The sequence below is a fragment of the Cicer arietinum genome, chromosome 5, assembly GCF_000331145.2.
Source record: "Cicer arietinum cultivar CDC Frontier isolate Library 1 chromosome 5, Cicar.CDCFrontier_v2.0, whole genome shotgun sequence".
NCBI lineage: Eukaryota > Viridiplantae > Streptophyta > Magnoliopsida > Fabales > Fabaceae > Cicer > Cicer arietinum.
Genome location: NC_021164.2, coordinates 78515972 through 78529780, shown reverse-complemented (window position 1 = coordinate 78529780; position 13809 = coordinate 78515972). Strand labels below are relative to the sequence as shown.

The 13809-nt window shown below is 33.1% G+C and overlaps 2 protein-coding genes across 7 annotated transcripts; one reads left to right on the top strand and one right to left on the bottom strand.

Annotated features, from left to right (window-relative positions):
• The first annotated feature begins 344 nt into the window (after nt 1–344).
• On the top strand, nt 345–5572 carry LOC101488984 (phosphatidylinositol/phosphatidylcholine transfer protein SFH6). The gene is made up of 14 exons (XM_004500737.4): nt 345–631; nt 746–1049; nt 1268–1367; nt 1501–1767; nt 1947–2024; nt 2154–2255; nt 2358–2407; nt 2497–2596; nt 2704–2802; nt 2892–3005; nt 3282–3420; nt 4322–4719; nt 5034–5108; nt 5215–5572. Exons 1-14 carry the CDS (start codon nt 598–600, stop codon nt 5233–5235), a joined length of 1881 nt encoding a protein of 626 aa, XP_004500794.1. The 5' UTR covers nt 345–597; the 3' UTR covers nt 5236–5572.
• Nucleotides 5573–6386: 814 nt separating this feature from the next.
• LOC101489636 (phosphatidylinositol/phosphatidylcholine transfer protein SFH3) lies at nt 6387–12334 on the bottom strand. 6 transcript variants are annotated; one of them, XM_004500739.4, is made up of 15 exons: nt 12178–12334; nt 11790–11957; nt 10931–11183; nt 10453–10552; nt 10094–10360; nt 9784–9861; nt 9558–9659; nt 9418–9467; nt 9165–9264; nt 8967–9059; nt 8614–8685; nt 8282–8396; nt 7356–7720; nt 6848–6919; nt 6387–6744 (listed from the first exon to the last, which is right to left on the bottom strand). In XM_004500739.4, the coding sequence occupies exons 2-15, from the start codon at nt 11836–11838 to the stop codon at nt 6727–6729; spliced, it is 1734 nt and encodes a 577-aa protein (XP_004500796.1). In that variant the 5' UTR covers nt 11839–11957; nt 12178–12334; the 3' UTR covers nt 6387–6726. The 6 variants fall into 6 exon arrangements, with proteins under 6 accessions (XP_004500796.1, XP_012571476.1, XP_004500799.1 ...); XM_012716022.3 differs by having other exon boundaries at nt 11793–11957; XM_004500742.4 differs by having other exon boundaries at nt 7356–7714; nt 11793–11957.
• Nucleotides 12335–13809: the final 1475 nt, after the last annotated feature.

Genomic DNA, 13809 nt, shown 5'->3' with positions numbered 1-13809 from the left:
TTCTCAAATATTGATAGGACGTAGAGATATATACAAATTATTTTTCTTTTATATTTATTTTAAAACTCTAATTTAAGAAGAATATATAATAAAATAGTAAAAATACAATTGTGAGATTAGTACAAAGCTGCGGTTGTTTGAGAAAGTGCGGCTCCCGAGGGAATGAAGAATTAGGCAACAAAGTAAAAGTAACTGATAATTCGGTAGGTTCTGTCTAAACCCTATGATATCTACGACCGCACCATGTCTGAAACACTGAACCAAAGTGGGTCCCACTCTGTTCTTTTTCTTTACCCTTCAGCTTACTACACAGTCAATCAACAACACATTATAACAAAGCACGCGCCCCTCTCTTTTATCTCTCTTCCTCTGTCTTTAGCTGTCTACTACCTTAACCGTCTCAATTATTATTTATTATTATTAATAATTATAATTCTTATTTATTTTACCACTAGTATTAAATTAAAATTCTCTTCTTACTTTGTTGCTCTCTGCAACAAGAATCTCTATCAAGCTTCAATTCGAATCCATTTTTTCTGATTAGGGTTTCCGAATCTTTTATGCGTTTGTTTCTGACAGATCTCAATTCAACCTACAATGTCCGGACCCCTGGATCGATTCGCAAGACCTTGTGAGTTTTTTTTTCCCTTTCCCTTTTTCTCTTGATTCACACACACTACACTACAATACACATGTTTCTCTTGAAATTCTTGTTGTTGATTTTTGGAATTGTGAAATTTGACAGGTTTTGAGGGGTTTTCGGGTAGTGATGAGAAAAGAGAGAGGAGATCTGATTTTGAGAATTCAGAAGATGAAAGGAGAACCAGAATTGGATCCCTTAAAAAGAAAGCTTTGAATGCATCAACGAAATTCAAACATTCTCTTAGAAAGAAGAGTGGAAGGAGAAAGAGTGATGGTAGAGTTAGCTCTGTTTCGATTGAGGATGTTCGTGATGTTGAGGAGCTGCAAGCTGTTGATGCGTTTCGTCAGTCTTTGATCATGGAAGAGTTGCTTCCTGATGCATTTGATGATTATCATATGATGTTAAGGTTAGTGATCTCACTCACTACTGCTTCAACTTTCATGTTATTTTTACTTGAATTTCTGGGAAAATGATCTTATAGTTAGGAAAATTTGATATTTAGAAAAATGAAAAAATGTTATTATACTTGCATTTTACTTGATTTTTGTCAAATAAAGTTGTATTTTGTAGTTACCTGATTTTGTCAACAAAAAGTTCTATTGACTTGATTTTGTCATTTTACAGATTTTTGAAAGCTAGGAAATTTGATATTGAAAAAGCAAAACATATGTGGGCTGACATGCTACAATGGAGGAGAGAGTTCGGTGCTGATACCATTTTGCAGGTAAAGTGTAAATAAATAGAATTTGCGGTTTTTGTTTCTTTTTTGTTTCTGTTTTTGAAGGTTTGATTACAGGGAACAAGATGTATGCTTTTAAAGTGATCGTGTTACCTAACAATTTGTTTTTTTGCATCAGGATTTTGAGTTCAAAGAGTTAGATGAAGTTGTAAAATATTATCCACATGGCCATCACGGTGTAGATAGGGAGGGAAGGCCTGTTTATATTGAAAGGCTTGGAAAAGTTGATCCCAACAAACTTATGCAGGTTACAACTATGGATAGATATGTAAAGTACCATGTGCAAGAGTTTGAGAAATCTTTTGCAATAAAGTTTCCTGCTTGCACTATTGCTGCCAAGAGGCACATAGACTCAAGCACCACAATCTTAGATGTTCAAGGAGTGGTATGTTGCCAGCAGTTATTCCTTTTCGCATTTGTTGTAAACTAAAGTTCTCAATTCATTGTTCTTTTCGCAGTTGTGTGAGTTAATTATAGTGAAATTTACCATATCTTCTAAGACAAAAAAAAAAGTTCTAAATTCATTTAAATCATTTTAATTTTATTTTATGATTTAATTTTCAGGGCCTTAAGAATTTTACAAAGTCAGCCCGGGAACTCATTATGCGGTTGCAGAAGGTCGACGGTGACAATTACCCTGAGGTCCAATATCTCATATTCTGCATATTGCTTTTGCTATTATAATTGAATGTTACTTAGCTAGTTATTGGAAATTCCAAAGGTGTCATACTATGTTCACAGTGATTAATGGTAATTTTTGTGCTGATACAGACACTCTGCCAAATGTTTATTATAAATGCCGGCCCTGGATTTAGACTGTTGTGGAGCACTGTCAAGTCTTTTCTTGATCCCAAAACAACTTCAAAGATCCACGTATGTAAAATGCCGTCTCCTAGTTGTTTAATGCTGTGTAATGGTGGTATTTAAGTATTGACTGATTACATTTCTTGATGCTTTGTTGGAAACATTACTTAGGTTCTTGGTAACAAGTATCAAAGCAAGTTACTTGAAGTAATTGATGCCAGGTACACATTGGCTCCATCTTCGTTATGTTTTTCTTTTGTGTTGCAAAATGCATCCTTTAAAAGCCTAACACATTGTGTACTTAATGAAGTGAGTTGCCAGAATTTCTGGGAGGTACCTGCACTTGTGCAGATCAGGGAGGTTGCCTTAGATCTGATAAAGGGCCATGGAAAAACCCTGAAATATTCAAGGTTATATGCTATCCTTGGTTGATTTTTTGACAGATTTTGACAGAGTTATACTAATACCATCTCACTCGTAATAGGCTGACAGTTGATTGCATTTGGACTTTTTGCAGATGGTTCTCAATGGCGAAGCTCGGAGGGCAAGGCAAGTAGTAAAGGTTCTCAACAGTGACGGGAAGGTTATTGCGTATGCCAAGCCACGATACCCAATGGTAATTCATTGCATGGCTGATTGTTGCCTTGATCATGTGGAGTCTATTTATCATACATCGTTCTTACTTTTGCTACTCCAACCTAACAGGTAAAAGGCAGTGATACATCTACCGCTGAATCAGGGTCAGAAGCTGAAGAGATTGCTTCTCCAAAAGCAATGAAGAACTATTCGCACCTTAGACTGACCCCTGTTCGTGAGGAAGTGAGTCTCGGCCTATTATTATACAAATTGCTATTTACGAGAAATATATAATAACTAATCTGACAGGATATTGTGGTGTCATTTGATCTACATAGCTGACTCCATTTTGTGGAAAAAGGCCTTGGCTGTTGTTGTTGTTGTTTGTTGCAGTCCACAATATTTGAAGATATTGTGGGGATGGTGATAATCAAAGTATAACATTAAGAAACCTGGTCAGAGGATTTTCCCTATTCTGTTTCAAATGTTAATATATGCACCCATTGTGTTCTTTGTCAGGCTAAGATAGTAGGAAAATCAAGCTATGCTAGTAACTTGTCTGGGTATGATGAATACGTTCCAATGGTAGACAAACCTGTTGATGCTGAATGGAAGAAGCAAACATCTCTACAGAGGTCTAAGTCTAATATCTTAAAAGGTTGGCGACTTCTTGGTATTTATTGATGCATTCTTTCGATGAATCTTCTTATTTTGCTTAGTTGCTAAAATTTCATCCAATTGCACAAATAGTTCCACCAGTATGATATTTTAATAGGCTTTAATGAAGATGTGAATCACAATTTCCGTCAGTGCTATAGTTTTGCATACAAACATTTAAAATTTCACAATATAATTTTGGGATCATCTAATGAGTGTCTTAAAGTCACTTGTCCATGAATACAAAACAGAAAGTATTCAATGAAAAGTACAACATTCAAGATATTGGGAACTTCAAAAACTTTATTTTCATTTTTGACATTCAATGCATTGCATTGCCTTTGGATATGTATTACCAAATCACTGAAAATTGCAGTGTCCCAGTGGTTGCTGGGAATTTTATGAATACTGTTGTATCTGATTTTTTATGTGCCTGTCCTTTTATGGCAAGTGTTGTTTTTTGTTGTGCCTCACCCTCTGGGCTGGCAACCCACTGGCGTTATACTTGTATTCTCTTCTAGAAACTTGGTCTCCTCCCTATGTAGCGTAGTTTGCACTTCAAAGTCCATGTATTCCTCTTTTTTGATTCTTTAACAAGTGCCCCAAGGGCATTTGTTAGCAATTCCCTATTTATATTGTGCTACAACATTCGGGGTTGGTCACACACCACACTTTTAACCAAGATTGGCAACTATGGATCCTTCTAGTATGTTTGCATGTAAATTTTGAAAGGCTTTCCATGAGGAGGGGTATGTTAGAGATTTAAACCGTACATGGACTTGCATTTAAGAGTTCGAGCTGTTGGGAGAGTTAGGGCTTGATGGCGTTGGTTGCTTGATTCATGATTTGACTTTTTTTATGTAATTTTCTTCTACAAAGATTAAATTCGATTTCCAATACAGGATCACGTCCTCTTCCTGACATACAAAATACTCCAGAAAGAATCCATGCTCGGATATGGATAGCACTAACTGCCTTCTTCTTGATGGTACTTACTATTTTCCGTCAAGTTGCTTGCCGCATGACCAACAAGCTTCCTGCAATATCATCTAATGATGATCAGAGAACTTCAGAACCAACTCTGGAGACAAGAAACATGACAGTTCTTCCTCCATCAACCCAAACACATACAGAGGAAAATCTCCTCCCCTCCTTGCTGAAAAGGTTAGGTGATCTTGAAGAGAAGGTTGACACACTCCAATCTAAGCCATCTGAAATGCCTTATGAGAAGGAAGAATTGTTGAATGCTGCTGTCTGCCGGGTGGATGCTTTGGAAGCAGAGTTAATTGCTACTAAAAAGGTAGGATGCAATATTTTTTAACACCAAGAAAGTGCAGTCATGGAAATGAATTTTATAATAGCAGAGATCGTGTCTAATTCATTGAGACACGTCCTTTATTATCTTTAAATTTAAAACTAAAAACATGTTGCCGCATCTTGCTGATTGCATGTTGCATGGAGTGTAGTATAATAAATTACTGTTTTGCTTGATACTGAGGTCTGTGCATTTAAAAAATGGCACAGAATAGTGCAGTGATGTGAAAAATACAGTGTCTCATCGATTCCATAACTAAGTTAGGCCCTAATATTTGATTTTTTCTGGATTGTGCGTAGGCTCTGTACGAAGCATTAATGAGGCAAGAAGAGCTGCTTGCTTACATTGACCGCCAAGAAGAAGCCAAGTTACGGGTAAGTTGGCATCTTTGTCTACTTAGCTAAGTTGAAATCTTAAAAACAGGGACATTTTTCAGATTTCTGATATTTCTGTTTCCTTCATTTGCTGTGCTACAATCAGAAAAAGAAGTTTTGCTGGTAAAATATACTGCTGATAGAAAGATACTCTACAGAGGAGGGTTGTTTCTCATTGCACGGTTGTACTTATACTTCTGGAATGTTGTAACCCATGATGTAACTCTACCCACTGTTTTTCAGTGTAAAATGAGTAAAAAACTAAATGGAAAACTACTTCAATCAAATGTGTGTATATCTAGAATACCATCTTTGCTAGCTTGTTAAACACAAGCTCTGTCAGTTTTTGTTGTGATCACTTTTGTTTACCCTTGTATTTGGTTTGTTTTCCTTGGTTGAAAAGCTTTTGTTTGCACAAGTTCACATTACTTGCGCAGAGTGATCAAGATTTCTTGCTGATCTTATTCTCTGGTTTTTGTAGATTTGCTTTCTCCAGAAGTAAAAATGTAGCTCTTTCGTTTTGTTTATTTGTTTATAAGCATGCGTTCCAATGCATAAAAAGGTGGGAAAAAAAAATAGGATTTTAATTGTTTGGTAGTAGTATAATCCAATGAAGCTTTTGAGGCACCCAAAACCAAACACAGGAATTGGTAGTATGAATATCGAAAGCCATTATCTTATTAAGATCTACTGTATTTGCAGGGCTGGTCAAAAGAAATATCTGTAGACGTATTGTAGTCTAGGCTATTCTTTTCTTGGTAAAGCAAACATTCACGCAGGTATTATGAATTACGACTCTTTCCAAAATGGCTGCAAAAGCAGATAAGTCAGGGACTCGGGTAAAGAATTTGGGATTAGATGCAGTGATATGCACTATGCAGTCACATGCATTTGGATGATCTAATCAAGATCGAAAAATTTAAATTTTTAGGCCAATTTTAATTTTTTAGTAGCTGCATATCCGCCATCACGCTTATTGGAGGGTATTCACTCATTCACCCCTTCCAAAGGGAGTGTAAGATTTTTAATTAACTGTTGAATGAAAAAATCTAATGGTTTTATATTTTAAAATACTCATAATTTGTTAAGGGAATATAATGACATTGACGGTAAATTTTTTTTGTTAATGATTCAAATGTTTTAGTTTTATTTCTAAAATGAGTTGGTTTAAGATAGGTAAAATGGTAAAATATTTTTGTAAGTAGCTGTCGATAAGGTGGTTTAATTGGAAACAATACAATAAAAAAGCACTATGAATGCATACAAATATAATAATACTTGGAGATAAACATCTTTTCCATTAAGTTTGCAGATTGCGTATAGCCAAAGGAGTTACATTGATAACGAAAACCAAATGTTTCTATCAGTGGGTTTGAGACTCGATTGTGATAATGTAACATATACACAATTGTCAAAAGATGGCACACTTTATTAGTTTATATATAATAATAATAGTAGTAGTAATAATAAATAATAATAATAATTATTATAATAATTATAATATTGTATGAAGCAGATAGGTGAATGCTGCAGGCATTCGATGGGGCTGATGACATAGAAGGCCTCCAACTTTACAAGTCTTGTTTTTGAAGGTCACATAACTAGTTCAATTATCACCTTACCAGTGGAAGCGGAACTGTAATCACAAAACCAATAATGTAAAAAGTGTGAGAACAAAAGCACTCGAGAGTCTACAAAAGAATAATCTTATGGAAATATGCACAGCACATATAACGTACCAACTTCTTCTTTTTCTTCTTGTCAATTTGAGCTTGGAGTTCTATTTGTCTAACAAGGGCGTCATCTAGTGCCTAAAACCCAAATAAGGACTAAAATGAATTACCAGCACCCATAAGATAACATGCATTTATTTTATCATGTCTTATTTCAACAACAAAAATTTGACAATTTTTGTGATAACTTTTACATAGATTGTTAATTACGTTCAATAGATGTTAAAATTCATTGACCCTTACAACCTTATTAACCACAAATTTAGACTCGATTAACTATAGTTTCCAGATCTTCAAATCTACATTTAGTTGAACACATGAAATTTGTAGTTAGTCGAGTCTAAATTTAGTAAAGTTAAATTGAGGATTAATAAATTTCAACACCTATTAAAAACATAATTAATCACCGTGGCTGTGATTTATATAAATTGTCAAATTTGTTTAAATTTAGTTGCACAAAAACCATTTCTTTTATTTAATTACACATACTTTAACAGGGAAGCATTATTAATACCTTTTTGGTTGCAGCCAACTCTTGTTCAAGAGAAGTGACCCTGGTTAGAGCATTATTTAGCATTTCCTCTTTTTCTGGAGGCATGGAGGGCCTAACACTGAGAATAGTAACTTTTTCTTCAAGGTCAGCCATGCGCTTCATCATGGCCATGTACTCATTGCTTGAAATGGCAGGTGCTTTCATCATGGTGCCATCATAATATTCTGAGTTACCATACAGTGCTGCTTCAGTGAGTTTCCTTGGCATGCTACTTGTCATGCGGATCATGGTTACAATTCCCATAACAAGGGCCATTATTCCACCCACAAATTGACTGCCAATCCTACCAGAATTCTTTTCATTATTGTTGGGGAAACAATCTGCAGCTTAAGGAAAATAACATTTTTTTAATAGTGATAAATTACTAGTTCATATAAATGGAAGAACAATAATGTATTGAAGGAGCTATCTTATATTCATATAAAATGGTAAAACAATTTTCAACAACAATTTGGATGGATAACGTGGTTCAAATACATGGTTAATTACGTTGGATGATTATCGAATATAACAAACTCAATAATCATCTAATGACACATTTAGCCACAATTTGTAACGTCAATAATTACAATTTTTTTAGTATATGTTTTAACAGAAATTGTGGCTAATATATGATTAAACATTTAACAATCATGTATATTTGAACACAATTTGGATGACTAATGGATATCATATATATTTGAACATTGAAAAATTACAGTTAATGACATTTAAAATTGTGGTTAATTTCGTTTTATGGATGGTTAATGTGTTGTGACATCTTATTACATGCATTAACCATGTCCTGGACATAAGTAACCCCATATTAAAACTATGTTAACCATCCAAGTTGTTGTCAAATTTATGTGTCAAAATAACATTTATTGTGATGAAATGGTACCTAATACCTTTAGAAAGTGCAAATTTGTCATTATGTGTTGTTTTCTTCCAAGATGAATCGACTGATTTGTCAAGTACTGGAACATAGGAATCATACTGATAAACACCACATTGTTTTGCAACCTGCATGCAACACACTATTAATAAAAAGGTAGCAAATGGAATTGGAAATTTTGAGTTTAATTTCATCAAGTAATGAAAACTGGTCTAAGTCTGCTTGAAAAGAATGTCTATGTTCTAATTGTGCCATATATCTTAAGTATTCTTCTTCTGTCCTATTAATCCACACAGCCTCAGGTTTTATATAAACATACTAGGAAGGTAGTTTCCAAAAACTTACACCATAGGATTTGGGTTGTTCCTGGGACAAACAATGAACATCGTGTGTCTCTGGAAATGAGTCTCTGAATCCCTATATTGTAGGCAAGGAAAACAAGGTTACTAAAGTTACCATTTGTGAAGCACTGACACAAGCATCAAATGCAACACTAGCACATCAACGCTAATAATACTTTGAGAAAATAGAAGTTATTGAATGGAGCTATATGTGCCAGTGTTGTGTCGTCTTTGACGTTGAACATGTTTTCAATCTGAAGTGTCAGTGCTACATAAGCTACCATATATGGTAGCAAATATATATAAAGAACAAATTTGGACTCTGAAATTGTCAATAAGCAGGAAACTGAGTACTACCTTCTGATATGCAGTTTCATCTTGTCTGATTGTTTTCTCCTCAATCCCCGATAAGGCATTTCTTGTACATTTGCCGACGCCATTTTGAGCCATCTATTTCATCCAAGGAAATAATTTCTTTATTGTTTTTCTTTGCTATATTAATAATATTTATGTCACAAGGGAAATTGAAATTCATCATTTGTGCAGCAAAACTACCTTCAAGATCTCTGGATCGTTCCACGGTCCCTTGTCAGATAGCATGCAGCCACCTTTATCTGCACAAGTACAAGTACCACCCAAGAATTCTGGAAGTTCACTGGTAAATTTACATAAAAAAAAGGTGTTATTCATTGTCATAAATCATAAATAAAAATTCAATGAATTTGATAAGGAAGAGTTGATTTTACTGAATTTTAAATTGTCACAACATGACTTAAAAAACTTGAATGATAAAGGAGATAAATTTAACCTGGCATCAATGATTTCAAGCAACTTGCTTTGGTATTTGTTACCTAGGACCTGGTCAGTAAAATCATTAATATGTTGACTTCCCTGCTTAACTGAAAATGGATCTTCGTACAAATTTATAAGTAGCCTAAAAAAGCTTACATGGATTTTTGAGGTAGTCTTGGGATCTAAGAATGACTTAACAGTGTTCCACAAGAGCCTAAATCCAGAACCAGCATTGATGATGAACATACGGTTCAAGGACTGTGTGGAAAGAAAAATTCAATTAGGGTAAACTTAGAAGGGCATTTAAACTATTGCCATGCATATTATTTTTTTATAGGCAAATGTTAGTTGTTAATTTGATTGAATAAGTAAACCATTATACCTCGGGATAGTTGTCACCATCAATCTTCTGAAGCCGCTGGAGGAGATCCCTTGCAGCTTTGTTCATACTTTTAAGACCCTGAGTACCAAGCAAGCTAGTCAGCAATTATAGGAAACTTATTTCAATATGAACAAAAATTTATAACGATTGATATGATTATGATATCCATAATGCACATATTGGCCTTGTTAAGTTTATGGTGATTATCATTTAATGTGTTAAAAATAGCTTCTCTTCCTCTTGTTGCTTATTCTTTGTCATTGAAGAATTGAAAAAAAAAATAGTCTTAGAAGTAGAATTTTGTACACACCACTCCTTGCACATCCAAAATAGTTGTGCTTTGATCAATGTGCTTCTTTGCTGCAATTGAACAAGCAGGCAACTTCACAGCAAAAGTCCTCTCAAACTCTCTTACATGGTACTTCAGATAACGTTCGACCGATGTTACTTGCAACAACTTGTTACAATCAACCTGACCCAATCTTTCGATGTAAACCGGTCGTCCTTCTTTGTCAACTCCGTGATGACCTTGTGGATAGTATTTCAGAACTTCATCTAGTTCCTTAAATTCGAAATCCTTATAACAGAACAAACAATTTATGATAAGATACATAAAAATTATGCAAAAGTACATGACATGAACATGATTTTTTTCCAACTGAGATATACCTCCATGATAGTGTCAGCACCAAATTCCTTCCTCCACTTAAGCATATCTGACCACATTTGTTTTGTCTTCTCTATGTCATACTTTCTTGCCCTCAAAAATCTTGACCATGGTACAGTAAAATTATAGATCCATTGGAGAATTGAAATCAAATCAAGGCATTAAATAAAGCTACTCATACTACAGCTATAAATATATAACTGAAAAATACACTACTACCTCCCTCCCTCTCCAATATATTAAGAGAAGTAGTTAAGATACTTAATGTGTATGGATGTTTCTAAAATACTCTTTTAAGTTTTGATGCGTCCAACTCTTACTTTTCGTCTCCCAAGACAAATTAGCGGTATTCAAAAGGGTGTATTTGAATAAAAATAATAAATGTATCTAATAATTTGAAATTAAGCTTACATATAGGGACAATTTTTTCTTCAAAAGTGGACTTATATTTAGAGGCAGAGGTTATGTCAAAAGTGTTACCTTAGCATCATATGAGGATCATCATGTTTTGAGGGTAATAGCTCTTCCAAGATAAGTGTTTGGCGAAAAGCGTCAACTGCCTGCAGCTCTTCAGCATCAAAATCATCCTCAAAAGAGACAGACATAACCCTGCTGTGCCTCCTTCCCTTCTTTGTGAAGGAATGCTTGAACTTACTTGAGGCACTGATTGCCACCTTCTTTATCGATCCAACCCTTTTCTTCTTTTCATCCTCAGAATGTTCCATTTCATGACCTGTGCTTGCCAGAAGAAACAAATTTGCTCATAAAAAGTTTCAATTAGATCATATAGAAAGAAATTCAGAAGTTAAACATCTTTATCCTGCTGTTGTTTCTACTAACAGCAACTTTGGCAAATACATTGTATTTTTCAGTGTTATAGCATGTTGATTTTAACTGTAATCCATTGTTCATTTAGGCACCAACAGTAATCCATTGTTCATTTGTTTCATAACTTCACTAATTAGTAGTTATTGGCAATTGAAACCATACACAATCATATGCTACTGATCCCCATTTGTGCAAGAGGCATCAATAAGCTGTAATAGGATAATTTCAAGAAGTGCATGTAAAAATAATATGTTTCATTTTCATCTAATTTCCACTTTTCCAATCATCACATATTAAAAAGGAGTAAATATCCAAGTTCGTTATTGAAATTGTAGGATCATATCAATTTAGTCCTCCACAATATAAATATTCCAAAATGATCCTTGTAATTGCAAAATATTAATCAAGCTTGTCTCCCTCTCTCTTGATTTGTTAACAAATGCATTCATGACATTATTCACAAAAAATGACAAGTTTCTGAAAATGAAAATTTCTGAAAAAATAGACTGACCACCTAGTTTGACAGGTCGGTCAAGAGTTGCGGACATAAGGTCACACATGATTGATTGAATATTGCAAGATAACTCGAATGATCAAATACAGCCGCAATAGGCAGAAGAAAAATCAAGCACTAGCATACATCAAATCGCCACTATTGAGGCTTCATGTGCACCTATACCTTCAAAATTTCATCCATAGTCAACAACATGTCAGAAATTTCAAAAATTAACAATTAAAACAATCAACATTAATCTTAGCATGCATATGTAGACAAAAAGAAATAACAATAATAAGAAAAAGATAGACAACTTAATTATGAAATGCAGCTGAAGCAACTAGAAACTCATGCAATAAGAATATGATTTGAATGTTGGGAGAAATTTGTTATGAGATGATACCTTTATTTGAGACAGAAGAATGTAGGGAGTTGCAAAAGGAAGATAAAAACTCAAATATATCATCCGAATAAATCTCATAAAATGCGGCCATAATGTGATAATAAGGTCAAAATGGTAAACTCAGCCAGGTTGGTTTACAACTTGAATTGACAATTATAGAGTTTTCTGTTTTTATATGACTCTTTTTCAGCTTCATTTGATTTGGTATTGGCGAAATGCATGCCACTCCGTTCCTTCGTAATCAAATTCCTAATTCATTCCCACCCAATCTTACCAACTCATCAAATCATATATTTTTTTGCACTCTTGCTTCATTTTAATTTTATTTCGTTGACATTTTTTATTTACAGGACAAAAATAATTATCCTAATAACTTGTCCAAATATAGCATTATTTCTCACAGTTTTATATTTAAGAAATAAACACGTCAAATATATATTATTGCCAAAAAAAAGTACTATGACTATTTTCATAACGAACAAAATATGATAGTTTACCGGCGAATGAACACAAGGGTATGTTTGGGAGTAGCAATATACAAATGAGCTGGTACGTGATATTGTGCTGCTCCACTAAGTCCAATTCACGTCTTACCAAAATGAAAACGCACATCCAAACGTCGTTCACAAATCACAACAGGAGAGGAGAGGGATCAAAATTACATTACATTAATTAATTATTTAATAATAAAACATAGCGACCTTTACCACAACTCATGTTTCTTTGGTATTTCTTACAAGTCATTATCCCCACCACACCATACTCCCAACCTAAAACCAATTTTATTAGGAGGTCTTTTAACATTTATATTTGAGTAAAATTGCTAACAAAATTTAAAAATTTATTTTGTTGACATTTTAAAATAAATAATTATTTATTAAATTAATATAATCAATTTTAATGATATTTATTTTTAATTGTTAACTAAGTCAATTAATTTAATATTTATTGAGATTATTAATTTTAAATAAGATTTTATTATTTTTAATTTTAAATAATAAGTTATGCATGTATTGTTAATTAAATAAATAAGATAAAAAAATTAATTAAAGTTATATCATAAATTAAAAATATATATATTTTTGAGACAAATTTATTCTAAATGAATCACTCATTATACGATAAAAAAAGTACTATATAGTAATTTGTTAGCTATATTTCTTTACTAAAAATTCGTAATTAATTAAAATTAAATTTTAATGTTTTAGAAGTTATACTATATCTGTTTGTGTCTAATTTTTAGATTAAAATGTAGTTTTGGTCATTCATTTTTTTAAAAGGACAAAACCTAGTGCATTTACTTTTCGTATGTTTCTTAAATTAACTAACCATAATCTTATCAAATTTATAATTTTTTTAAGATTTGTTATAATCATAAAATATGTGTTTTGTGTTAAGAATTATACAAAAAAATGCACCTAATTTTTTTAAAAAAAAAACTTTGACATTTAATCTCCATTTTCATTTGACTTTTAATTTGGATGATTTAACAATATATATCATTTTAATTTGGATGATTTGACAATATATATCATGTTTATGTGTAATTTTAATTTAATTTTGAACAGGAGACTAATTTTTTTATTTGTAATTATGTTATATTTTTTTAAAGAAAAGTCATTCAAAAAATAT